This window comes from Felis catus, chromosome B4, assembly GCF_018350175.1.
Source record: "Felis catus isolate Fca126 chromosome B4, F.catus_Fca126_mat1.0, whole genome shotgun sequence".
NCBI lineage: Eukaryota > Metazoa > Chordata > Mammalia > Carnivora > Felidae > Felis > Felis catus.
The window spans coordinates 79,524,753-79,548,409 of NC_058374.1; the positions used below are offsets into that span (position 1 = coordinate 79,524,753).

At 50.3% G+C, this 23,657-nt stretch overlaps 2 protein-coding genes and 1 long non-coding RNA gene across 8 annotated transcripts; 2 read left to right on the top strand and 1 right to left on the bottom strand.

Moving 5' to 3' along the window:
• The first annotated feature begins 7,843 nt into the window (after window positions 1–7,843).
• LOC109501590 (sperm mitochondrial-associated cysteine-rich protein-like) lies at window positions 7,844–11,402 on the top strand. 5 transcript variants are annotated; one of them, XM_045061849.1, is made up of 3 exons: window positions 7,844–8,905; window positions 9,143–9,392; window positions 10,505–11,402. In XM_045061849.1, exon 1 carries the CDS (start codon window positions 8,024–8,026, stop codon window positions 8,528–8,530), a length of 507 nt encoding a protein of 168 aa, XP_044917784.1. In that variant the 5' UTR covers window positions 7,844–8,023; the 3' UTR covers window positions 8,531–8,905; window positions 9,143–9,392; window positions 10,505–11,402. The 5 variants fall into 5 exon arrangements, with proteins under 5 accessions (XP_044917784.1, XP_044917783.1, XP_044917785.1 ...); XM_045061848.1 differs by having other exon boundaries at window positions 9,143–11,402; XM_045061850.1 differs by lacking the exon at window positions 9,143–9,392.
• Window positions 11,403–14,133: 2,731 nt separating this feature from the next.
• On the top strand, window positions 14,134–17,314 carry MFSD5 (major facilitator superfamily domain containing 5). Of its 2 annotated transcripts, none has more exons than XM_003988756.5 (2): window positions 14,134–15,100; window positions 15,710–17,314. In XM_003988756.5, exon 2 carries the CDS (start codon window positions 15,728–15,730, stop codon window positions 17,078–17,080), a length of 1,353 nt encoding a protein of 450 aa, XP_003988805.1. In that variant the 5' UTR covers window positions 14,134–15,100; window positions 15,710–15,727; the 3' UTR covers window positions 17,081–17,314. The 2 variants fall into 2 exon arrangements, with proteins under 2 accessions (XP_003988805.1, XP_044917788.1); XM_045061853.1 differs by lacking the exon at window positions 14,134–15,100 and adding an exon at window positions 15,196–15,323.
• Window positions 16,973–19,786, bottom strand: LOC123386603. Its single transcript, XR_006600728.1, has 2 exons — window positions 18,226–19,786; window positions 16,973–17,817 (listed from the first exon to the last, which is right to left on the bottom strand). It is a non-coding gene; the product is annotated as an uncharacterized LOC123386603 (long non-coding RNA).
• Between the last annotated feature and the right edge of the window lie 3,871 nt (window positions 19,787–23,657).

The following is a 23,657-nucleotide window of genomic DNA, read 5'->3' on the forward strand; positions in this document are numbered from 1 at the left end:
TTTCCATTCTACTGAAGACAGAAGGGAAACGGTAGCAGGACCGGGCTGGACGGGGCTGGAGAGATGCACCCAAAGGACCTTCCCCCAGCAACAATCCCAGGGGGGCCAGCACTGGGGATGTGGACTCCTGATCACATCATCACATTTTCCGTACAGAAATTACTCTGCTCTGTCCTCACTGCCACCCTGAGGCCCAGGTGTCCTCCCTCTTAGGAAAGGCCACTTTTGGTTAGCCAGAGTCAGCTGATAGAGAGGGCGGAAGAAGGGGCATGCTGTGGCTATCTCTGGAGAACAGAAGGCGTCGCTGGGGGTGCAGACAAGGCCCTCTCTTTCACTCCAGGGGTGGAAAGAGCTGGGAATAGGTACTCCAGGGTCCCGTCCCCAGGTGGCCTGGCTGCTGTTGACTTTGCTTGGTTACCCTGGGAGCAGCTCTCAGCAGCGTGGGAGGGGCAAGTGTCAGGGAGTTGGACCCAGGCATCCAGGCTGGGGTGGGATAGCACCCGCCTGTGTGGCAGGGATCCTGCCAGGAGGCTGCAGAATTAACCCCTCCAGCCCTGCTGCTGGTGGCTGGTGCAAGGAGGGCAGGCCCAACTGCGGTTTGTGAATGTGGCCCTAATTCCCCCTCCCTGTCCCAGCACATCTGTACTTGGTTTACAGTGAATGAGTCTCCTGTCCTCATGACCGGGCAAGGGCACCACTCCCTCCCTAGCCCTTGGCTGGGCATCCTGACACAGAACCAGGCACCACCCCCGTGACACTCTCCCTGCTGGGTATCTCCTCTCTCAACTCCCCCCCCCCCCCCCCGTCCTTAAGGGGGCTCAGGGGCTGGTCCCCAGGCCAAGAGCTAGAGCTCTGAGACTGTGCAGCTGGAGTGGCAGATGGGAACAGGGAAGCTAAACAGGGGACCAAACACTTGTGGTAAACTGGAAAGAGCAGACCTAGAATTCTCTCCCTCTCTGCCCTTCTCTTTGTTTTGGTTTGTCTGTCTGTCTGCCCCTGTCTTTGTCTCTGGTGGGTGTTTGTCCATCCATCCGTCTTTGGTAACTGTGGCTCCTCCCTTCTGGTGGCCTGCTGCGTCCCCAGCCGAGGACGGCAGCCAGGGGGCGATGCCCAGGAAGCCCCGCCCAGTGCTGGCCCCTCCCCTCAGGGTTGCCGCGCCTCCGCCCCCGCCCCTCCCGGGGACCCAATGACTGGGGTCTGTTTGGAAGTCAAACCAAACAGCCAGGCCGACTGGGGATCGGGGAAGTGGAACATTGTGAGGGGTTCAGGTTCTTCTCTCCCTCTTGCAGTAGAACCGGTGTTCTGTCCAGGGATTCCAGGAGGAAGCTTGGAAAGAGGGCCTTCTGTTCTGGAAGCTGGTGGAGAGAGCTCCCCTCATTTCTCCTTCCCTTCTGTCATCCCTGTTTCTAGCCTTTACTCTGTTTGTGATTGTTCCACTGGGTCACCCGGGGCAACTTGGAGAAATCATTTCTTGGGATACCTAGGCCCATACCAGGCTTCTTTGTCTTTCCTCGGCTTTTCTCATCACAAAGACCAAAAGAAGAGATTGTGAGGACAGGACATCTGACCCACCTGCCCTGACTGTGCTATTTTGCACCCCCCCCCCCACCATTGTCACCCTCACCCCCTCCCCACCAGAAGGAGGACATTGAGTAGGTGATTGTCCCATGCCCACTCTGGTGCTGGGGAGAATGCCCTATGCCGCTCTCGGAGGTGGCTGGCAGATGTCTGTGGGAGGTGGGAGAGCTGTGTTACAGCCCCCAAGGACATCATTAAGGCACCAAAGTGCCATGGGAGCTTGGAGCCCAGGGCACCCAGGGAGAGTGTGATGAAAACATGTTTTGTACAACACGTGTCTTCTCTTTTCCTTTCCTCTTCTCCTCTCTCACCTCCTCCCCCTCTGCCTCCTCCGTGCCAAGGTTGGTGCCAGCCCTGCCCCAGGTGCTTGCTCAATTCCACCCCTTTGACCAGGCCTATTTTCACTTTTTTTTTTCTTTAAGTTTATTTATTTATTTTAAGAGAGACAGAGACAACATGAGTGGAGGAGGGACAGAGAAAGAGAGAGAGAGAGAGAGAGAGAGAGAGAGAGAGAGAATCCCAAGCAGGCTCTGCACTGTCCAACACAGAGCCTGACGTGGAGCTCGAACTCAGGAACTGTGAGATCATGACCTGAGCCAAAACTGACTGAGCCACGCAGGTGCCCCAATGACCAGGGCTATTTTGCCACTTGCCCGTTTGTTGGGTTTCCTAGTGAATGAATTTGTGTGTAGAAGGTCCTCACCAGCTTCGGTACCACCTAGATCCCCATATAGAAAAAGGCCTTGATTTTGAAACACAGGATTTGGGGACTAGCCTAAACAATCCTAGGAGTTTCTTCCCTGAACATCCATTATTCATTATCTCAACAAATCTTTTTTAAGTATCCACTGTGTGCCAAGCAAGTACTAGACCCTGGGAATGAATACCCAGGTATGGTTCCTGCCCCTGCAGGCTCAAAGTCTGGGGGAGGAGTCTGATGTTAACCAAATAATCCACAAAATTGCAAGTGATCACTAGTATACAGACACCTAAGGTATACAATGAGAATGGATAATAGGAAGATTTTTCCTCCAGCCAAGGAGATCAGGAAAGGCTTCTGGGAAAAACTGAGGAGGAGAGTAAAGAGAAAGGAGGGCAACAAAAGAATATGTGCAAAGGCCCTGTGGAATCAGGGCCCTGCTTCCCAGCCACCCTGCTCCCCTCAGAAAGAAGAGGATCCCCCGCCATGTCTGTTCCCCTCCTGGATTTTTATATGGTACAAGGGAGAGATGATAAGCACCTCATAATGGCCAAAGGGGGACCCTGGGACACCTGGTGACCCCACCTTGAAATGATTCCAGCCATTCCTTCATTTCCTCCTCCGGAAAGGGAAATAGAGGCACAGATAGGGAAGAGGAACCCACAGGCTTAGGCCTCAGATTATACACAGAAAACAAGGCCCCACGTTGTTGCCAAGTCCCCCAGAGTGCGGGATCCCTATGTTTGCCTAGCTGGAGCTGGAGCTGGAGCTGGAGCCTCACCAGACAGAAAAGCCTTCTCCTAAGAGCTGTTCTGCCATGCACCTTCCCCCTTCCTGATCCAGCCCTGACCTGTCCCACTCCCTGGAACTAGGAGCATGTCTGCCTCCACGGTTGCCTGGAGTATGTGTGAGGTGAGAGCTCCAGGTGTCTGCCAGTCGTCACGTGGGTGGGTGTAGCAGTGGTTAGTACAGAACCTCAGTCCAGGGGTTAAAGGGTTCTCTCTCCTCTGTCCGCTGGGGGGCTTCCACTTCCTCTAGCCCAGACACCTAGGTGCCAATGTTCTTCCTTTCTGCGAAAAGGAATCGAAGGCCCTTTGGAGCAGGGAGCAGGCTTCTTTGTGGCTGTGCCGCCTCTGGAGCTGGCAAAGAGGTCATGGGACCAATGGAGTTAAGTTCCAGCCCTGCTCTGACCCACTTTCCTCCCTGTGTCCACATCCCCTGGAGCAAGGGTGTTGGGTGGGGCCAGCCTGGCACCCCCGCACCCACACCTGGGACTTCCCCTGGATGGAAACTCCCAGAACCTTGGTGTCCTACCTCATCTGCCAACTCCCACCAATTGCCTGGGATCCGTTCAGCTTCAGTTGGATCGCGCCGTCTGCCAGCTCTCTACCAGACTACAGTTCCACTTTAGCCTCAGGGGCCTCCCCCAAAGATGTTGTCCCACCCTCTGGGCCCATCTTTGAAGTCTGGCTGCCCCTTCCAGCAGACTCCTTTGAAGAAAAGATGTGGGGCTGGGGCCGGGGGGGTTGGGAAGCTACCCTTGGTTGAGCACTTACTGTGTTCCAGGCGCTGTGCTACGCATGTACCTTACTCAATCCACAAAGCAGTGCAGAGAGGTAGAAGTTATCGCCCCATTTCACAGAAGAGGGAGCTGAGAACCAGAGTGGTTAACAGCAACGTGCCCAAATCACACAGCTAGGAAGTGCCAAAGCTGAGATGGGAACCCAGGTCTTGGTGGTCCCGAGGGCTCTTTGCCATAGCCGGCTCCCTCCTCTTCTGTAGCTTCCCCTCTCTCTATGGGATGAGAGACTTGGGAAATTCAATTCAGTCCAATTCAGCAAATATTTATTATCTGCCTCATGCCAGGCATGGAGAGATGCCAAAAATACAAGGAAGGTGGCTGTCCTTGAGATCTGGTTGGAAAAGTCAGGTATAGGGGACTAGGCAGTATCTAACTTCAGCATAACGATCTGAGCAAGGTGGCGTGGACCAGAGGGAAAAAAGCAGTACTTTATTTTCTCTTTCTATACAGAATATATAAATATATTATGAACAGTGTCTGAATAAGCTGGAATACAGCAAATACCTATTTAACTGCCGGGCAAGTCAAGAAGTAGTATTTCCTGCACTCCAGAAGCTCCCATGTGTTCTTCCCACAGTTCCCTGCCTCCCCTAAGAAGTAACCACCATCCTGACTTTTGTGATGACTATTTTCTGGTTTTTCTTTATAGTTTTAGACCTATGTATGCACCCCTAAATACTATTGCTTAACCTTGTCTGCTTTTGTAAAATAAATGTTGCTTTTGTTTTATTTTATTTTTTTTCAGAGAGAGAGAGAACAGGGGAGAGGGGCAGAGGGAGAGAGAGAATCCACACTCAGCGCGGAGCCAGGTGCAGGGCTCCATCCCACAACCCTGGGATCATGACCTGAGCTGAAATCAACAGTTGCATGCTCCACTGAACCACCCAGGCACCCTAATCTTGCCTGTTTTTGAGGTTTATGTAAATGGAATGATACTGTATTACTCTTTCGTGTCCTCTTTTGTTCAACTTCCTGTTTGTGAGACACATCCAAGTTTTCGCATATTAACTGCCTTTTTATTGTTTCATGGTATGCATGAATATATCACAATTTATGATTGACGTTTTTATTCTGTTGGTAGATGTTTGAGTTGTTTTCAGTATGCCTACCATAAACAATGATGCTAAGAACATTGTTGTACATGTTTCCCAGTACATACATGCAAGAGTTCTTCCGGGCTATATAACTACGAGTTATGGGGCGCCTGGCTGGCTTAGTCGGGAGAGCATGGGACTCTTGATCTCGAGGTTGTGAGTTCAAGCCCCACACCAGGCATAGAGCTTAGTTTAAAAAGGGATGGGGCAGGGGCGCCTGGGTGGCTCAGTCGGTTGAGCGTCCGACTTCAGCCCGGTTACGATCTCGCGGTCCGTGAGTTCGAGCCCCGCATCGGGCTCTGGCCTGACGGCTCAGAGCCTGGAGCCTGCTTCCGATTCTGTGTCTCCCTCTCTCTCTGCCCTTCCCCCATTCATGCTCTGTCTCTCTCTGTCTCAAAAATAAATAAACGTTAAAAAAAAAAAAGGGATGGGGCACTTGGGTAGATCAGTCAGGTGAGCGTTCACCTCTTGATTTAGGTTCAGGTCATGATCTCACAGTTCTTGAGCTTGAGCCCTATATACTCTGCACTGACAGTGCGGACCCTGCTTGGGATTTTCTCTCTTCCTCTCTCTCTGCCCCTCCCCTTCTCTCTCTCTCTCTCTCTCTCTCTCTCTCTCTCTCTCAAAATAAATAAACTTTAAAAAATATATTTAAAAAATTAAAAATAAAAAGGGGACGCTTAGGTGGCTCAGTTGGTTAAAGCATCTGATTCTTGATCTCAGCTCAGGGTTTTTTTAATATATAATTTTTTAAATGTTTATTTTTGAGAGAGAGAGAGAGAGAGAGAGAGAGAGAGACAGGGTGTGAGCAGGGGAGAGGCAAAAAGAGAGGGAGACACAGAATCTGATGCAGGCTCCAGGCTCTGAGCTGTCAGCACAGGGCCCAACTCAGGGCTTGAATGCACGAACGTGAGATCATGACCTGAGCTGAAGTCAAACGCTTAACCGACTGAGCCACCCAGGTGCCCCTCAGCTTATGTCTTGATCTCAGCTCAGGGCTTGATCTTGGTCATGAGTTCAAAGCCCCATATTAGGCTCCATGTGGGGCATGGAGCCTACTTAAAAAATACAAAAAACGGGCACCTGAGTGGCTCAGTCGGTTGAGTGTCTGACTTTGGCTCAGGTCATGATCTCACGGTCTGTGAGTTTGAGCCCTCAGCATTGTCAGACTCTGTGCTGGCATCTTGGAGCCTGAAGCCTGCTGTGAATTCTGTGTCTCCCTTGGGACGCCTGGGTGGCTCAGCTGGTTGAGCGTCTGACTTCTGCTCAGGTCGTGATCTCATGGTCCGTGAGTTCGAGCCCCACGTCGGGCTCTGTGCTGACAGCTCAGAGCCTGGAGCCTGCCTGGGATTCTGTGTCTCCCTCTCTCTGCCCTTCCCTGCTCATGCTCTGTCTCTCTCTCTGTCAAAAATAAGTAAACATTAAAAAAAATTTTTTTAAAGAAATAATGGATTCTGTGTCTCCCTCTCTCTCTGCCTCTCTCCCACTCATGCTCTCTCTCTCTCTAAAGAATAAAATTAAAACATTAAAAAAAAAAAACCAAAACCTAACAGTCAAAGTGTATGTACAGGCAATTTCAATTTATCAAATAATGCCTGACTGTCTTCCAAAGTGCAGTTTTCCAATTATGCAGGAAGAAGAACATTCTAAACAGGGGCAGGCGTAGGACCAAGAAGAACTGTACACTCTGTTGCCTAAAACCCTCAGCGTTTTTCCCTTTTACTGGAACAAGATCCAAGCCCCTGCTGTGAGTGCCAGGGCCTTGCATGTTGAGGCCCCTGCCCTGCTCTCTACCGGTGCCATTATGACTCTGCCCCTCACCCCCAGTCCCATGGTCATGTGTGACTGCCTAACCCCGCCTCTGCCCCAGTGTTCTTCCACTAGACATCTCCATAGCTCTTTCCCTCATTTCCTTCAGGTCTTTGCTAAAATATCCCTTCTCAATGACACTTTCTCTGACCACCCAGTTTTAGATGGCAACCTCCCACATTCCTTACCCCCTCCTCAGCTTTGCTTGTCTCCACAGCCTGGCCACCTGGGTTCCATTCAGTCTCAGGCAGCTCTCCCCTGGTCTGCTAGGACTTGACACTTTATCTCCCCCCAAGCCTTAAGTGCCAGCATACCTGACTGTTGGGGGCTGGCTACCTGGCCCTGCTGATGGACTGGCCTCTCGGAGCCACTTTTGATCCGGGCAGCCTGGGTTTCTCACAGTCGTTCTCATGCTCTGAAAAAAAGCTCATGTATTTTCTTTATTTACCTGTTTGGTTTTGGTCCCCACCCTGCCCGAGCCCTCACTTTTATGGGAGCTCTATAAAAGAGGCAACCTCGCTGTCTTATTCACTACCCGATATATGATAAGTCCTCAAACAATAACTGTCCAGGCTGGTTGTCAATCTCCCAGAGACATCTGAGCACCCCTACACCCACACCTGGGAATTGCCCTGTGTGGAAATCCCCAGAACACAGGCATCCTCCCTCCACTGCCAGCTCCCGCCAACTTCCCTGGTTCGGTGTCAGACAGCTTCTGCTGGGGGCTGCTGCTGCTGCTGCTGCTTCCCTAAATCCCCTCTGGGGACTGTCTGGGAGCTCTGGCCGCAGCTTTTCTGGCCATCAGGGCACAAGGGTGATGGGCAGGGGTCCTTAAACAGGCAGGGGTCAGGTGCCTGGAGCTCGAGAAAAACCTTTTGATGGAATAAAGTGGAAGACTTCAGAGATGAGAGGACCTCACCAGGTGGAGAAAAGAAAAGGGCACGCTGAGCAGAGCAGAAGGAACAGTGGGAACAAAGGACTGGAAGCCTGAGAGCGCATGTCGTATTTGAAGAACACGTTCTGGTCTGGTGCAGCTGGAGGGTTTTCCGTGGAAGGGAGCGTGGCAGGAGAGCATCCCTGGGCTGGCCTGGAGGGGGAGGGCTGGCTGGGGAGGTCTGAGCTCCCAGCAGGATCAGCAAAGGCTCAGCAGTGTCTTAGGTTTAATCCTGCCCCCACCCCTGCCTCTGTCAGTCTGCCCCTCCTACTTCACCCCTGCCCTTCCCTTCACCCAACCCCCAGCCTGGCCGCTCCTGCAGCTGAATGGACTTCTCCCTCGGCCTACGCTTGGGCCCTCGCAACAAGAAGGCCACCCACCAACAGCCCCCTACACCCTCTGGGCACGCCGCACCAGCTGCCGCCCCTTGTCTGTCCTGTCCCCCCTCCGCCTGTTTTTGCCCCTGCCCTAGCTGTCCTCCTCCCACCTGCTCCTGCACTGCCTATCCCTCCCATGCAGCTACCTGCCCCTCCTGCCCCGGTCTTCCTGGCCCACCCTGTACCTGCTCCTGCCCCCCCTGCCCTGCCTGTCCTCCCCTGACTTGTCCCCACAGCTCCTGTGTCTTGTGCGCTGGTCCGCACGTGACCTGCTGCCACCCCTCACCTTGCCCAATTTACCCTTGCTCCAGAGGCCGAGCTGCCTGTCCCAGCTCCTGCCTGGGCTGCAGTGACAGCTGTGGCTGTGGCCCAGGGGCTCCTCCAGGCTCCACTGGCCGCTGCAGCCGCTGCTTCCGGGGACAACGCACCTCTCAGAGGCACTGTCTCATAGTCTAGCTGGACTGCTGCCCCGCTGAGAGGTTGTCGGTCTGGTCTCCCGGAGCACTTCTGCCAGCTGCTTCCTCTGGGGGGAGGCAGAAGCTCTGGAGTGAGGAGAGGCATCAGCTAAACCCCTCACCCAGAAGACTGCTCAGAGCCCCCGCGCATCCCCCATAGTCCCTGAGAGCGGGGCATCTGCTTTGATGTTAGTTTCTGGGCCTGCTCCCGCTGGTTCCAGAACCTCCTCTTCTGCAACTTCTGAAATGGAAAGCATGCTTCTCAGAGCCTCCCTCAAGGCCTCGGAAGGTGAGGAAGTTGGCCATTTTCTTCCTGTAGTCAGCCTCTGCTGGACATCCTTCTTGGCTCATCTTCTCTGCAGTTCTCATGGATAAGGTACATCCCTCCTCTAGAGGCAGTAGGGGGCCCTTTGTCCAGGGGTTGTGTCTTGCCACTTGGGCCTCCACCCGTATCCCTTACTGACCCAAAAGTCTGTGGACCCCTTACCTCTCATCCTGAGTCAGGCAAAGAAGGTCAGTGGCTCTTAGACCAGGGGAGAAGGCTGAGCAGAGGGTTCTTGGCTCTTCCCTCCCCTTGGATATCATGACATCCTTCATGGTCCTTTGCTTCTAGGAACCTGGAGTTCTCTGCCTGGATGTCTTGTCTTTCAAATCTCTGAGTGCTCGCACAGTGTCATGACCTCAATCTTCCAGCAATAATCCCCTCTGTTACATCCATGCTCATCTGGCATGGGGATAAGGGAAGCTGGGAAGTCTGGTCTCAGTGATCCCATCCATATAGCTAAGTCAAAATACCCTGTCCCTGTGGATAGGACCTGAGTTTGGAGAAGCCACCAAGAGGAAGCTGGAAGTAAGAGCCCCAGGTATCTGCTCAGGGCTGGACCCTAAGCTAAAAGCCCCTAAGCATCCCTCCGCACTCAAGTCCTCTGACATCAGTCTGTTTCAATGTTCTCTTTCTCGGCCTCCTTCTCTGGGACTCTTTTGAGCTTTCCTTTCTATCTGTTTATCTTTCTGTGTACCCTTCCTTCTGTCTTTCTACATCACTCTCTCCATTTCTATTTCCTTCTTTCTGTCATTGGGAGGTTCTGCCTTCACTTAACTTTGCCTCTACATCAGCCTTCCTCATTTTCTATCCTATTTCTCCCTCCTTCTATTTCCCCATCTAATGTAAAGTCTATTTAACATATATGTCTTTTTCTTTCCCCCTTCCCTGTCTCAGTTTGTGTCTTCACCTCTATTTTCTTCCTTGGTCTTTCGATCCACCTTATCTCTCTCTTTTTCTAAGCAAGCTCTACGCCCAACATGGGGCTCGAACTCAGGACCCGGAGATCAAGAGTCACACGCTCCACTGACAGAGCCAGCCAAACTCCCCTCTCTCTGCTTTTCTATCCTGTTCTGCTTCTGGTGCATTTCATTCTCAATCTCTTCCATTTCTATTTCCCTTTCTGTGCTTGCCTCCCTTCCAATCTTCTGGGTCTAGCTGTGTATTCATTTCCTATCTCTTTCTGCCTCCCCAAATCTGGCTTTCTCTCTCTCTCCCTGGGTCCTGCAGCTGCCTCTACACCATGCCTGTGTCACGCCCATCTCATTACTGCACAAGGTCCAGGACACTGAGTCCTCTGATGTCTGTCTGTCTCACACACACCCCATGCCCTGGAGTGAGCAGAGCTGGACACAGCTACCAGAATTGTCCTTCCTTTCCCCACCATCTAGGCCATCCATCTCAACTCAGCTCCAAGCCCAAACTTTTTAAAAATGATGTTTCTTCCAATTTCTTATTCTGAAAATTGGCAATTAAAAAGAAAAAGAATTGGGGTGCTTGGCTGGCTCAGTTGGTGGAGTGTGTGACTCTTGATCTTGGGGTTGTAGGCTCAAGCCCCATGTTGGGTATACAGATTATGTAAAAATAAAATCTTTGGGAAAAAAAAACCAATTAGGTATTTATGCTGCCTGTGCTGTATAAACTATATTTCAGGGTAGCCAAATAGCTCTTAAGAAGAATTCCAGCTAATGTGGAAGGAATACGGAATTGGAAAAATCATTGGGCAGCCCTTGATCAAATAATTGATCAAAGCAAGAATCATGAATGGATGAGACCAAAGATGATGGTTGATGGTGAACTTTACAATGGAGGAATCAAGCCGTGACCACCTAACCCCACTGAGGAATCTTACCATCACTAAAAGGGGTATAACCCCTCTACTGTGTACCTCCTGGGGTGATGCGATATGAAGCACTCAGCACCACCCATGAAAGACTCTTGCCAAACAAAGGAACAAACACACACACAAAACTGAACATGATTCTAATCAAACCTCTAAAACCAACCTCCATTTAACAGGAAATATCAGGGATGGAGGAACAATTTAAATGACACAACGAGGAAGTAAGAAGACACATCCAGAGAGTGGGAACTTTTCAAGGAAATGTGGCTCAATTTCTTCAACTAGTCAATGGCTAGGGGGGAAAATTGAGAGAGGACATAAAAGGACTACTATTATATGGGGCATGTGGACTCTTTTGGTTCCTAATTGGATAACCCAATTGTAAAAAGACAGTTTCAGACAGTTGGAGCCTCTTACTTACGGACTGGAGAATGCCAAGGAGTCAGTATTGATTTTGTTAGACATAAAATGGCTTTGGGGTTTTGTAAGAAAAGGGCCTTATTTCCTAGGGGTGCATATTGAAGTATGGAGTGAAGTGACATACTTACTTTTAAATATTTGGGCAGATAAAAAAGGACGGAATTAAAGGAATAGAAGCAACGAAGTGACAGAATTATATTATTGAATTAACTATGTAGGGGTTCATAGAACTCTGCTCTCTACCTGTGTGTATGTTTAAACATTTTCATAATAAAAGTTTTAAATGTTGCTCCTCTGGTAAGCACAGTTCCTCAATATTCCCAGACCACCCTCCCACCTTCCCTGAAAACTAGGACTTCCCCTGTGCCTCCCCAATACACAGACCTCAGCCCTCCTTGCAGTCTGCTAGAAGCATCTTCTAGAGATATGTTGTATTCACAGGCTGCCTTTTATCCCCTCCAGTCCTCTGCTGGCACATTTCCCATGTTTAGGAACTTTCCCAGCTGTTTTTCACAGTTCTGAGGTGACAGAGGAGCCTTAAGACTAAACATATTTGGGGGCGGTTGGTTGGCTCAGTTGGGTAAGCATCTGATTCTTGGCTTTACCTCAGGTCATGATCTCATGGTTCGTGAGTTTGAGCCCCACATCAGGCTCTGTGTTGACAGCACAGAACCTGCTTGGGATTCTCTCTCCCTCTCTCTCTGCCCCTCCCTTGCTTACTTGCTTTCTCTCCCTCTCAAAAATAAATTTAAAAACTTTAAAACATTTTTTAATGTTTATTTATTATTTTTGAGAGAGAGGGAGAGAAAGAGAGAGAGCCTAGGAAAGGCAGAGAGAGAGGGAGACACAGAATCCAAAGCAGGCTCCAGGCTCCAAGCTGTCAGCACAGAGCCCAATGCGGGGCTTGAACCCACGAACCGTGAGATCATGACCTGAGCCAAAGTTGGACGCTCAACTGAGCCACCCAGGTGCCCCCAATTTTAAAAACTTTTAAAAATTAAAAAAAAAGACTACCCATGTTTTGGGGGTGTCTGCCTGGGTGGCTAAGTCAGTTAAGCATCAGACTCTTGATTTTGGCTCAGATCATGATCTCACGGTTCATGGGTTCGAGTCCCACATTGGGATCCCTGCTTGGGATTCTCTCTCTCCCTCTCTCTCTGCCCCTTCCCCCACCCTCAAAAATAAATAAATAAACTTAAAAAAAAAAAAGACTAAACATACTTTGGGGCCCCTGGGTGGCTCAGTCAGTTGAGCGACCAACTTCAGTCCAGGTCATGATCTCACGGTCCATAGGTTCCAGCCCCACATCAGGCTCTGTGCTGACAGCTCAGAGCCTGGAGCCTGCTTCAGATTCTGTGTCTCATTCTCTTTCTGCCCCTCCCCTCCTCACACGCTCTCTCTCTCTCTCTCTCTCTCTCTTTCAAAAATCAATAAAAAACATTTAAAAAAGACTAAACATATTTTTAATATGTCCCACAATAAACAAAAATAATCCAAAATAATGTAATCTTGCTGTAAGTCTCTTTCTGCCAGGTGCTTCTGAGCAAAATGTGATTCAACAATGGGGGAAAACTGGCCTCCCTCCTGGAAAACAGAAGGCCAGGAATGCAAGGCCATCCTGTCCCATTCCTGCCTTCATTCAGGATGACCGCCACCCCCAAAAGAAATGGGTGACATGAGTCCAAGGAGCTTCAGTCCGGGAATGGGATGGAGAGCATTTGGGTTGCCTTTGCCCTCACTCACTGAATGACCTTGGAGAAATCATGGTTTTTGAGGCTTTGTGTTTCTAGATGAATGCATGGGAACCACTTCCCCTGGGAAGCCCATGGGGGAAGCCCTGGGTTCCCTATGGGAACCACCCTCTGTAGGAGGGTGCCAGTTAGGAATAAAGGCACTTTGGAACTTGTAGATATAAATCTTCGCTGTTTACCTTATCTAAGAAAGTATTTCTCAAGATACGATCCCAGACTCTCCCACCCTCTACCCTCCAAACTTTAGTATAAAGGAAACCAACACTTGCCAATCACCTGTGCAAGTGAGTGAACTCATTTAGTCTTTTCAGAAACTATGAGTGTGGAATTGGAAAGATCTGGGTCCCAGTTCTAACCCTACTTCTTATCACGTGACTCTGGGCACATTATTTAACCTTGCCAACTCTCAAGGATAATAATAGTACCTACCTCATGGGTTGTTTGTGACAGTTAAATAATTCATCTGCAGCAGACAGCCCAGGAATTCTTAAAACAGAGCTTAGGTACATGATAACCGTTTGATGAGTGTTACCAGCTAATATGGGCCAATACTTTTTAGAGTAACTTATCTGGATTAACTTATTCAGTAATCAAATATTTACTGAATCCTTTGTACTTACCAATAACTGTTTCTTAACTTTCTTAATTTTTTTAATGTTTATTTATTTTTGAGAAAGAGACAGCGTGCGGGAGAGGGAGGGGCAGGGAGAGAGATAGAGATACAGAATCCGAAGCAGGCTCCAGGCTCTGAGCTGTCAGCACAGAGCCCGACCTGGGGCTCAAACCGACGAACCGTGAGATCATGACGTGAGCTGAAGTCGGACGCTTAACCAGCTGAGCCACCCAGGAGCCCCACTTTATTTCTTTTTTATAGTAATCTCTACACCCAACTTGGGGCTCAAACTCACGACCACATGTTCTTCCAGATGAGCCAGCCAGGCACCTCCCCAATAACTGTTTTAACTACTGGGAATACAAGTGAACAAATAGATAAAAATTTGTAAGGAGAAGAGACAGTAAATCAGTAAAACACATAGTGTGCCAGATGGTGTGAAGCATGGGGAAAATGCAGCAAAGGTGAATAGAGGCTGGAAGGATAGCAGGTGGATTGCTGTGGTGGATGTGGTGGTGTTGCTATTTTAAGCAGGATGGCTCAGGAAGGTCTGATAAGGTGACATCTGAACAGAGAACTGGAGGGGCCGAGGGAGGGAACCATGTGGGTATTTGGGAGAAGAACCAGAACCTTGCAGGCCACAGTGTGCAAAGGCCCGGGAGGTAGCCAGTATAGACGGAGTAGAAAGACTCTAAAGGGAGAATTGTAGATGAAATCAGAGAAGTAGCAGAGGAACAGAGGATAGAAGGTTTTGTAGGTCATTATAAAGATTCTGACTTTTACAGTTAATGAGATGGGAAGCCACTGGAAATAACAGTAAGACAGGAGACGGGTTAAATAATCTTTCCAATGTAACACAGCTTAGGTAAGTGGCAGAAGGTGGGCGTTCAGCACCAAGGCTGAACTTGAGCCTTTTTAATTTGTGCACTGCTCTCCTGTGACTGCAGACAAAGGAATTGGGACACTGAGAAGTAATGTGGCTTGCCTGAGGCCACGCAGTGGTAAGTGACAGGGGTGCGATTTGAGCCTTAGCCCGGCTGCAAGCCCGAGTCCAAAGTCCTTTACACCACACTGCCTCCCTCAGGTGTCTGGGCCATACTGACGTCGGGCCTGGCGGTCGCTACAGTGAGAAAGAGGGAAACCGAGGAGCCGGCTCGGCTCGGGGTAGCGACATTTCTTAGGAAGCGCCAGCCCGCGAGTCTGCGGGACTGCGGGCATTCTCCATGTTGCGGAGGGAGAGAAAAAATGGATCCTTATTTCAGGGCGGCCCCACAGGCACCCGGGAGTCGAAGAAGCGGGTGTCACGGGAAAACAGCGAAGGGGGTAGGAGCGACAGTAGCAACTACTACTGCCTCTACTCTTTACTGCGGGCGTCGAGAGTTGGGCTCCTAGCAGAGGTTGGGGGGGCAGAAGGCGGAGCAGGGGCGGAGCTTGAGCGCCGCGCCCCGTCACGTGAGGGGGCCATCATGGCGGCGGCCAGAGGCCTACCCGGCTCCCGGAAGCAGGCTGAGAGGCGGGCAAGCTGCTGGAACCCGAACCGGAGCCGGAGGTAGAGCGAGCAGGGCGTCCGGGCGGCCTGGAGCCGGACGTGTCCGGGGCGTCCCCGTAGACCGGGGCAGCAGGTGAGACGGGGTCTGGGCGAGGCGCGAGTGGGTGTGGCGGCGACGGGGCGCTGGGCGGGGGCTAGGGGGCGCAGGGGGTTGCCTAAGACCTGGAGGAGGGGGAACCCGGGATGCACGCGCGTGACCCTGAAGCAAATCGGGAGGCCCGCGCGGGCGGGAGGGATGCCCTGGACAGATGGAAAGACTTTGAGGGCTAAAACGAGCTCTCCAGAGGGAATGGGAGGTAATAGAAGTATGCAGAAGCTGTCGTGGAAGAAGAGGGCAGCATCCCTTTAACTCGTGGGGCCGGAATTATTGTATGGAAGGGACTCCCTCTTTGCTATGCCAGGCAAGGGTGGGGCGAGTGCTCAGTCTTCTCCCCTCTCCTCTTACCCCTCCTTGCCCCACCGTGTCCTAGGAGACGGCTCTGGCGGGCCACTCCTCCCACCCACCCAACTGGTCCCTCCGGTCTGAGCTCTAGAGGAGTAGAGTTGAGGGGTGGGGAAATGCAGTTGGCAGGGGGGGAGGGGGTTGGGTGGAACTGCCTTCTGCTTAGACACCCAGCCCCTTGACAGTGCTACCTGGGCAATGGATGTGACTCTCACCCCACCCCCACCCCTCCTTCTCTAGGTCGTCCGGGGGCCCGCCATGCTGGTGACTGCCTACCTTGCCTTTGTGGTCCTCCTGGCCTCCTGCCTAGGATTGGAGTTGTCAAGATGCCAGGCTAAGCCCCCTGGAAGGGCCTGCAGCAACCCCTCCTTCCTTCGGTTTCAACTGGACTTCTATCAGGTCTACTTCCTGGCCCTGGCAGCTGACTGGCTCCAGGCCCCCTACCTCTATAAACTGTATCAGCATTACCACTTCCTGGAGGGTCAGATTGCCATCCTCTATGTCTGTGGCCTTGCCTCCACAGTCCTTTTTGGACTGGTGGCCTCCTCCCTTGTGGATTGGCTGGGTCGCAAGAAGTCTTGTGTCCTCTTCTCCCTCACTTACTCTCTATGCTGCTTAACCAAACTCTCTTGGGACTACTTTGTGCTGCTGATGGGCCGAGCACTTGGTGGGCTGTCCACCGCCCTGCTCTTCTCTGCCTTTGAGGCTTGGTACATCCATGAACACGTGGAGCGCCATGACTTCCCTGCTGAGTGGATCCCAGCTACCTTTGCCCGAGCTGCCTTCTGGAACCATGTGCTGGCTGTAGTGGCAGGCGTGGCAGCCGAGGCTGTGGCCTGCTGGATGGGGCTGGGGCCTGTAGCGCCCTTCGTGGCTGCCATCCCTCTTTTGGCTCTGGCTGGGGCCTTGGCCCTTCATAACTGGGGAGAGAACTATGATCGGCAGCGTGCCTTTTCAAGGACTTGTGCCGGAGGCCTACGCTGTCTCCTGTCAGACCGCCGCGTGCTACTGCTAGGCACCATACAAGCCCTGTTTGAGAGTGTCATCTTCATCTTTGTCTTCCTCTGGACACCTGTGCTGGACCCACATGGGGCCCCGCTGGGCATCGTCTTCTCCAGTTTCATGGCAGCCAGCCTGCTTGGCTCTTCCCTGTACCGCATCGCTACCTCCAAGAGGTACCACCTTCAGCCCATGCACCTACTCTCCCTTGCTGTCCTCATCGTCGTCTTCTCCCTTTTCATGTTGACTTTCTCCACCAGCCCAGGCCAGGAGAATCCAGTGGAGTCCTTCATAGCCTTCCTACTTATCGAATTGGCCTGCGGGCTATACTTTCCCAGCATGAGCTTCCTGCGGAGAAAGGTGATCCCTGAGACAGAGCAAGCTGGCGTACTCAACTGGTTCCGGGTGCCCTTGCACTTACTGGCCTGCCTGGGGCTCCTAGTCCTCCATGACAGCGATCACAAAACGGGCACTCGGAACATGTTCAGCATCTGCTCTGCCGTCATGGTGATGGCCCTGCTAGCGGTGGTGGGGCTCTTCACCGTGGTAAGGCACAATGCTGAGCTGCGAGTGCCCTCGCCCACCGGAGAGCCCTATGCCCCTGAGCTCTAGCCCTGCTCCAGGATGAGGAGGCTGGGAAGGACTCTTGAATCCCACCTCTCTAGAATTGTACAGATCTCTCTGTGACTGACTTCGCAGCTGTCTGGGCCCTCAGCCTGTCCCGGGGCCCCTCCCGCCAGTGCTTTGAGCTGGAGAGCACGTGGGGGTGATGGCCTAGAAAGAAGATGCCAGAAGTTGCCTCTGTGTTACTCCCTTTCCATTTAAAAATAAACACTTTTAATTGATCATTGATTGGATTCACTTACCCTCACCTGTACCCACATCAGTAGTTTCTGGTGAGTGGGCAGCTGGAGAGTTTGAGGATAGAGATGGGGTTGCCAGCAGACGGTATTTGTATTTCTAGCCTCTCTAAGACTGTCTCCAGTATATATAAACTGAGAGCCATAGCACTGCCTCGTAGCAGAAATGGGTGGGAAATGCTTGAGGCCTCTAGATCTTCTAGATCTTGTTACCCTGGAGACAGGTACCCTTTCTAGTTGCCCAGCAAGACCCTTGCTCCACATCCAGGGTGAGACCGTGTCTGGAGGATGTGGGGTGAATGCCCACATCACTGAACAAAGATTCCAGAGGTTTGACTTGCTTCTGTGACCACCCCCTTGGGACAATCGGGGACCTTCCTGCAGAAACAACTTGGAGCTCAGCCCGTGTACGCTACCTGGCAGAATGCACCATTTGTCCAGCACCACCGGGGCTCACCAGGTCCTCTGTCCTGTATCCTTGCATGCAACCTAAGTGAAGGGCATGCCAAGGGGAGAGAACAGTGAATGGCTGAGAGACTGGGACATCTTGTCTGTACCTGACTCTTCCCCACCCAGCCTGAGTGAGGGTGAGGAAGCCATCAGGGCAGGAAACAGTACCAGTGGGAACACCAGTTTGGTGGGCCCCTCCCTGCCTCACCTGATGGTATCTGCCTTTCCTCCTCCCACCAAAACCCAGGCTTGTCAGAGGAAGCAGAGCCAGCTTTTAAAAAGGTGGGGATGAAGGGAGGGCAGGCTCAAGGTTATGTCCTGGAATGTGCTTGAGCCGGGCATGGGGGACCCACCCGTTTTGGAAAGGGATTGACAATATGTCCCTGGGTCCCAGACTGCTTTCCAGACAGGAAGATGCAAGATGGACCAAGACCTGCAAGTTCTGACCTGTGCGGAGAGATAACATCAGCTGGTGCTGTAGGAATTCGGCATAGATGGGCTTCTGCAGGGTGAGGCTGAGGGGGGAGGAATGGGTGGTGGTCTCAGGTCCCTATTCGGTAAAGAAGAAGAAGAAAAAACAAGTTCCGTCACCCAGACTGCAGGGAACAGAGGTTAGGTACAGAAAAACAGATATCTTTTCCGTTCCCTATCTTGAAGCAAAGACAGAATCTCTTGCAAAACTCCACTTCCTCTTTCTGCCCTGTTGAGCTGGGCCTACATATATTTTATAGGTATTTGTAGACTCTCCGTCCCTCTCCACCGTAGTATGGTCTCCTTGAGGACAGGCACAAGTTGTGGCTTACTTGCCTTTGTGTCCTCCATATGTACACACCAGTGGGTGCTTTGCCCGTGGCTGTGCTTAGTATGTATCTGGAGAGGAAACAGGCTAGCCCAACCTGGCTTTTTAAGAGCTGCCCATTTGGGAAGTCTACGAGACTGGAATCCAGAGCCTAGTCAATGATTGGTTGTTTTGGATAGCAGTATTTTTTTTTACTGATGGAAGCACGAGGAGGTCTCACATTCCTAAGTGATCAGGAAATAGGGAGGAAGAGGAGACCGACTAATGAGGTTCCTAGCTTTGTCCCCGTTGAGCTTTCTCCAAAGGTGCTGGTAAAAAACTTTTTTTATGCACGAGGGAGGTCCACTTGAGGAGCACGTAGCACGTGAATGGCAAAACCAAAGCCAAACTGCTTCATGCTGCCTGCCCAGTGCCTCCTCTATGCCATGGACTGCCTGTGTCCCCTGCCTTTCCCCCTCTAGCCTGGCTCCCTCATCCCAAGCCCTGTCCTGGGAGACGGGCAAGCGACCGGGAGTGTTTAGCCTTGGCCATCCGGTCCACTTTTTGGTATCTGCCCATCTAAGTCAAAGGAGGGATGGATTCATCAGGTGCGCACTGCCTGCAAAACACTGCTTTTGATGCTCTGCTGAGGGGCAGCGTAGGGAACTGGTTAAGAGGATGGTGCCAGAGCCTGACTGCCTGGGTTCAAATGTGTGCCTTAGTTTTCTCATCTGTAAAATAGGGATGATAGAGTCATTCCTACCCCCATAGGGCTCTTTTGAGGATTAAAAACATTATTGTATATAAGGGCTTGGAACGGCACTTGGCCCACAGCGTAAGCACTACAGTAGTGTTTGCTTTTATGTTTTATTTTAAAACTCTTCCAATCCAGCTGAGCCGAACCAGATTTGGGTGTGAGAATGAATGGATAGGGCTGTAATGGGGGTATAGAACTTTCCAATGCATCCCAGTGGCTGGGTGATTCCCAGAAGTGTTTATCCTTGGTCCTGGCCCAGATGGAAGCATCAAGCAATTGAGAGGCCTTCTGCTCTGGGGTATGTGAGCAGCTGAGTAGGGTGTCAGTGTGTTCCACTTGAACTCATTTCCTCTTCCTCAAGTGGGAAGGTCAGCTTGGTGTCAGACTCGATACACACCACTATCTTTCACTAAGAGGCTCCTGATTTTCTGACTTCCCCTCCAGCTGGACACATGATTATTTGATTTGGAACTTTGAAGTGATCCTGAGGAGAGCAGAAACATCCCAAGGAACCAGGAGCCAGTGGACAAGAAGGCAGGAGAATTGGAACATGAGGTCAGCACTGGGTTCTGAGACCTGGAGGACTATCTCTTCCTGGAAATTCAGTCCCTGCTCAGGGAGAGGGGGAGCTTTTCCCAGCTCATGGCCATGGCCCTTTGGCTACGTCTAGGTTCCACTCCCCATCACTGTTCCCCTAACCCCAACCCTGTGGTTCTCTCCATCCCTTTTATTATTTTTTGCCACCACTTCCTCACAGAACCACAGAAGAGAATTTTAAAACAAAAATTTGTCATGCTTGGGATTAGATCTAATGTAAAAATACTTCATGTTTGCTTTAAGGTGTGTGTGTGTGTGTTTACAATAAATTAAATGAACTCATTGTAAGATCATCAAATGCAAATACATATATATGTATATATATATACATATATATGGAGAGAGAGAGGGAGAGGGAGAGGCTCCCTTAATCCCACTCTTCATACCGCTGTTTGGAGTCTAATCCACAGATTTTTTTTTTGATTTTTTTTTTTTATTAAAAATTTGTTTTTTCAAAGTTTATTTATTTTTGGGATAGAGAGAGACAGAGCTTGAACGGGGGAGGGGCAGAGAGAGAGGGAGACACAGAATCGGAAACAGGCTCCAGGCTCTGAACCATCAGCCCAGAGCCCGACGCGGGGCTTGAACTCACGGACCGTGAGATCGTGACCTGGCTGAAGTCGGACGCCTAACCGACTACGCCACCCAGGCGCCCCTCACAAATTTAATATTAGTTGGGGTTTGTCATTTTTTATTTTTTTTATAAATGGGTAGGGCCCAATTTTTTTTTTCAAAGTTTATTTTGAGAGAGAGAGAGTCGGGGAGAAGCAGAGAGAGAGAGAGAGAGAGAGAGAGAGAATCCCAAGCAGGCTCTGCACTGTCAATGCTGAGCCCCACATGGGGCTCAAACTCATAAACCGTGAGCTCACAACCTGAACCGAAACCAAGATTCGAATGCTGTTTGGTTTTTTTAAAGTAAACTCTATGCCCAACATGGGGCTTAAACTCATGACCTTGAGATCAAGAGTCCCATGTTCTACCGATTGAACCAGTCAGGTGCCCCAGTTGGTTTTTGTTTTGTCTTTTAATAAAAATTGAATCAAAGTGTTGAATCATGCTGTTCTGCAACCTTTTTTTTTACCTAACAGTAATCTCGTTTTTCACTCTTTAAAACCATTGAAATCCTCAGAAAGACTATAACAGTCATCCATATATCTCTGACATCTTTATATGGCAATACATATAAAATGTCTATGTAGCATTGTTAGGGCCTTTGGAAATCATTTCAAGGCTATTCTATTTGAGGCTGGCAGAACCCCTGGGAAGTAGTGAGGCTTGATGCTTCTATCCCTGTTTCACAGATTAATAATACAATGAACTGGGACTAGAATCCAGTTTCTCTGTCCAGACTCAAAGTGCTTTCCACTATCCTGTGCTTTCTCTTTAGAAGCTGGGCATTCAAATGAGGGATTGAAATTTGTGACTAAGGTTCATAAATGGTCAGAATTTATCAATCTCTTAATACTTCAGGAACTTCCTATTTCTTGTAAGAAGTAGATGAGGAATAAAAAGGGGTGCCTGTGTGGCATAGTCAGTTAAGCACCCAACTCTTGATTTCGGCTCAGGTCATTATCTCATGGTTCGTGAGATTGAGCCCCGAGTCAAGCTCTGTGCTGACAGTGTGGAGCCTGCTTGGGATTTTCTCTCTCTCTCTTTCTTTGCCCCTCCCCTGCTCACAAGTGCCACGCGCTCTCTCTCTCTCTTTCTCTCTCTCTCAAAATAAATAAACATTAAAAAAAAAGAAGGGGGGCGCCTGGGTGGCGCAGTCGGTTAAGCGTCCGACTTCAGCCAGGTCACGATCTCGCGGTCCGTGAGTTCGAGCCCCGCGTCGGGCTCTGGGCTCATGGCTCAGAGCCTGGAGCCTGTTTCCGATTCTGTGTCTCCCTCTCTCTCTGCCCCTCGCCCGTTCATGCTCTGTCTCTCTCTGTCCCAAAAATAAATAAACATTGAAAAAAAAAAATTAAAAAAAATAAATAAATAAATAAAAAGAAGGGCGCCTGGGTGGCTCAGCCAGTTGAGCATCTGACTCCTAATTTTGGCTTAGGTCATGATCCCAAGGTCATAGGATTGAGCCTTGTATCGGGCTCTGAGTTGAATGTGGAGCCTGCTTCAGATTCTCTTTCTCCCTCTGCTCCTCCCTGGCTTGTGCAGGGGTGTGAGCTTGCTCTCTCTGTCTCTCAAAAAAAAAAAAATTTGAAAAAAATTTTTGAATGTTTTTATTTATTTTTGAGACAGAGACAGAGCATGAGCAGGGTAGGGGCAGAGAGAGAGGGAGACACAGAATCTAAAGCAGGCTCCAGGCTCTGAGCTGTCAGCACAGAGCCCAGACGTGGGGCTTGAACTCACGGAGTGTGAGATCATGACCTGAGGTGAAGTCAGACGCTTAACCGACTGAGCCACCCAGGCGCCCCCCCAAAAAAATTTTTTTAAAAAGAGGAGGAGGGGGCCTGGATGGCTCAGTGGGTTAAGCATCCAACTTTGGCTCAGGTAATGATCTCACGGTTTGTGAGTTCGAGCCCCACACTGGGCTTTGCGCTGACAGTGCATGGAGCCTGCCTGGGATTCTCTCTCCCTCTCTCTCTGCCCCTCTCTTGTGCTCTCTCTCTCAAAATAATATATATATATATATATATATATATATATATATATATATATATATATATAAAGAAGAGGAATAAAAAGGACAAATTCTCTCCCCTTAAGGAGTTTAGAATCAAGTAGATGTAACAAAACACAGGAAAATAGTTCTAGAACACTTGCTACACAACATGTAAATAAATGAGTAGTGATTGCTAAGATGTAAGCAAAAGGAAATGAGCAGTATGAGAGTTGATATGTTCACTGATCATTTACAAACACCTCTGTTGGGTCCTCTACCCCACAAGAGATATGTATGTAATGTCTACAACATACACTTAGCACCTACATTAATATTATCATTCCAACACTGAGATTCTTTGGGGATGTTCTCGTTCTTGTCTTTGTTTTTAAAAATAGTCTCTGCTAGAATCTCAGCTCCTAAAAGAGGTGGATAATGATGAAGAAAGACGATGATGATAGGGGCACCTCGCTGGCTCAGTCAGAAGAAGATGCCACTCTTTAAACGTTTATTTATTTTTGATGGAGCGCCTGGGTGGCTCAGTCGGTTAAGCGTCCGACTTCGGCTCAGGTCACGATCTCGCGGTATGTGAGTTCGAGCCCCGCGTCGGGCTCTGTGCTGACGGCTCAGAGCCTGGAGCCTGTTTCAGATTCTGTGTCTCCCTCTCTCTCTGCCCCTCCCCCGTTCATGCTCTGTCTCTCTGTCTCAAAAATAAATAAACGTTAAAAAAATAAAAAAAAAAAAAAACACGTTTATTTATTTTTGAGACAGAGCCTGAATGGGGGAAGGGCAGAGAGAGAGGGACACACAGAATCAGAAGCAGGCTCCAGGCTCTGAGCCGTCAGCCCAAAGCCGGACGCGGGGCTCGAACTCACAGACCGCGAGATCCTGACCTGAGCTGAAGTCGGCGCCCAACCGACTGCACCACCCAGGCGCCCCTGAAGATGCCACTCTTGATCTCAGTGTCCTGAGTTTGAACCCTGCACTGGGTGTAGAGATTACTTACATAAATAACACCAAGAAAGAAAGAAAAGAAAGAAAGGAAGGAAGGAAGGAAGGAAGGAAGGAAGGAAGGAAGGAAGGAAGGAAGGAAGGAAGAAAGAAAGAAAGAAAGAAAGAAAGAAAGAGAGAAAGGAGATAGATAAGGA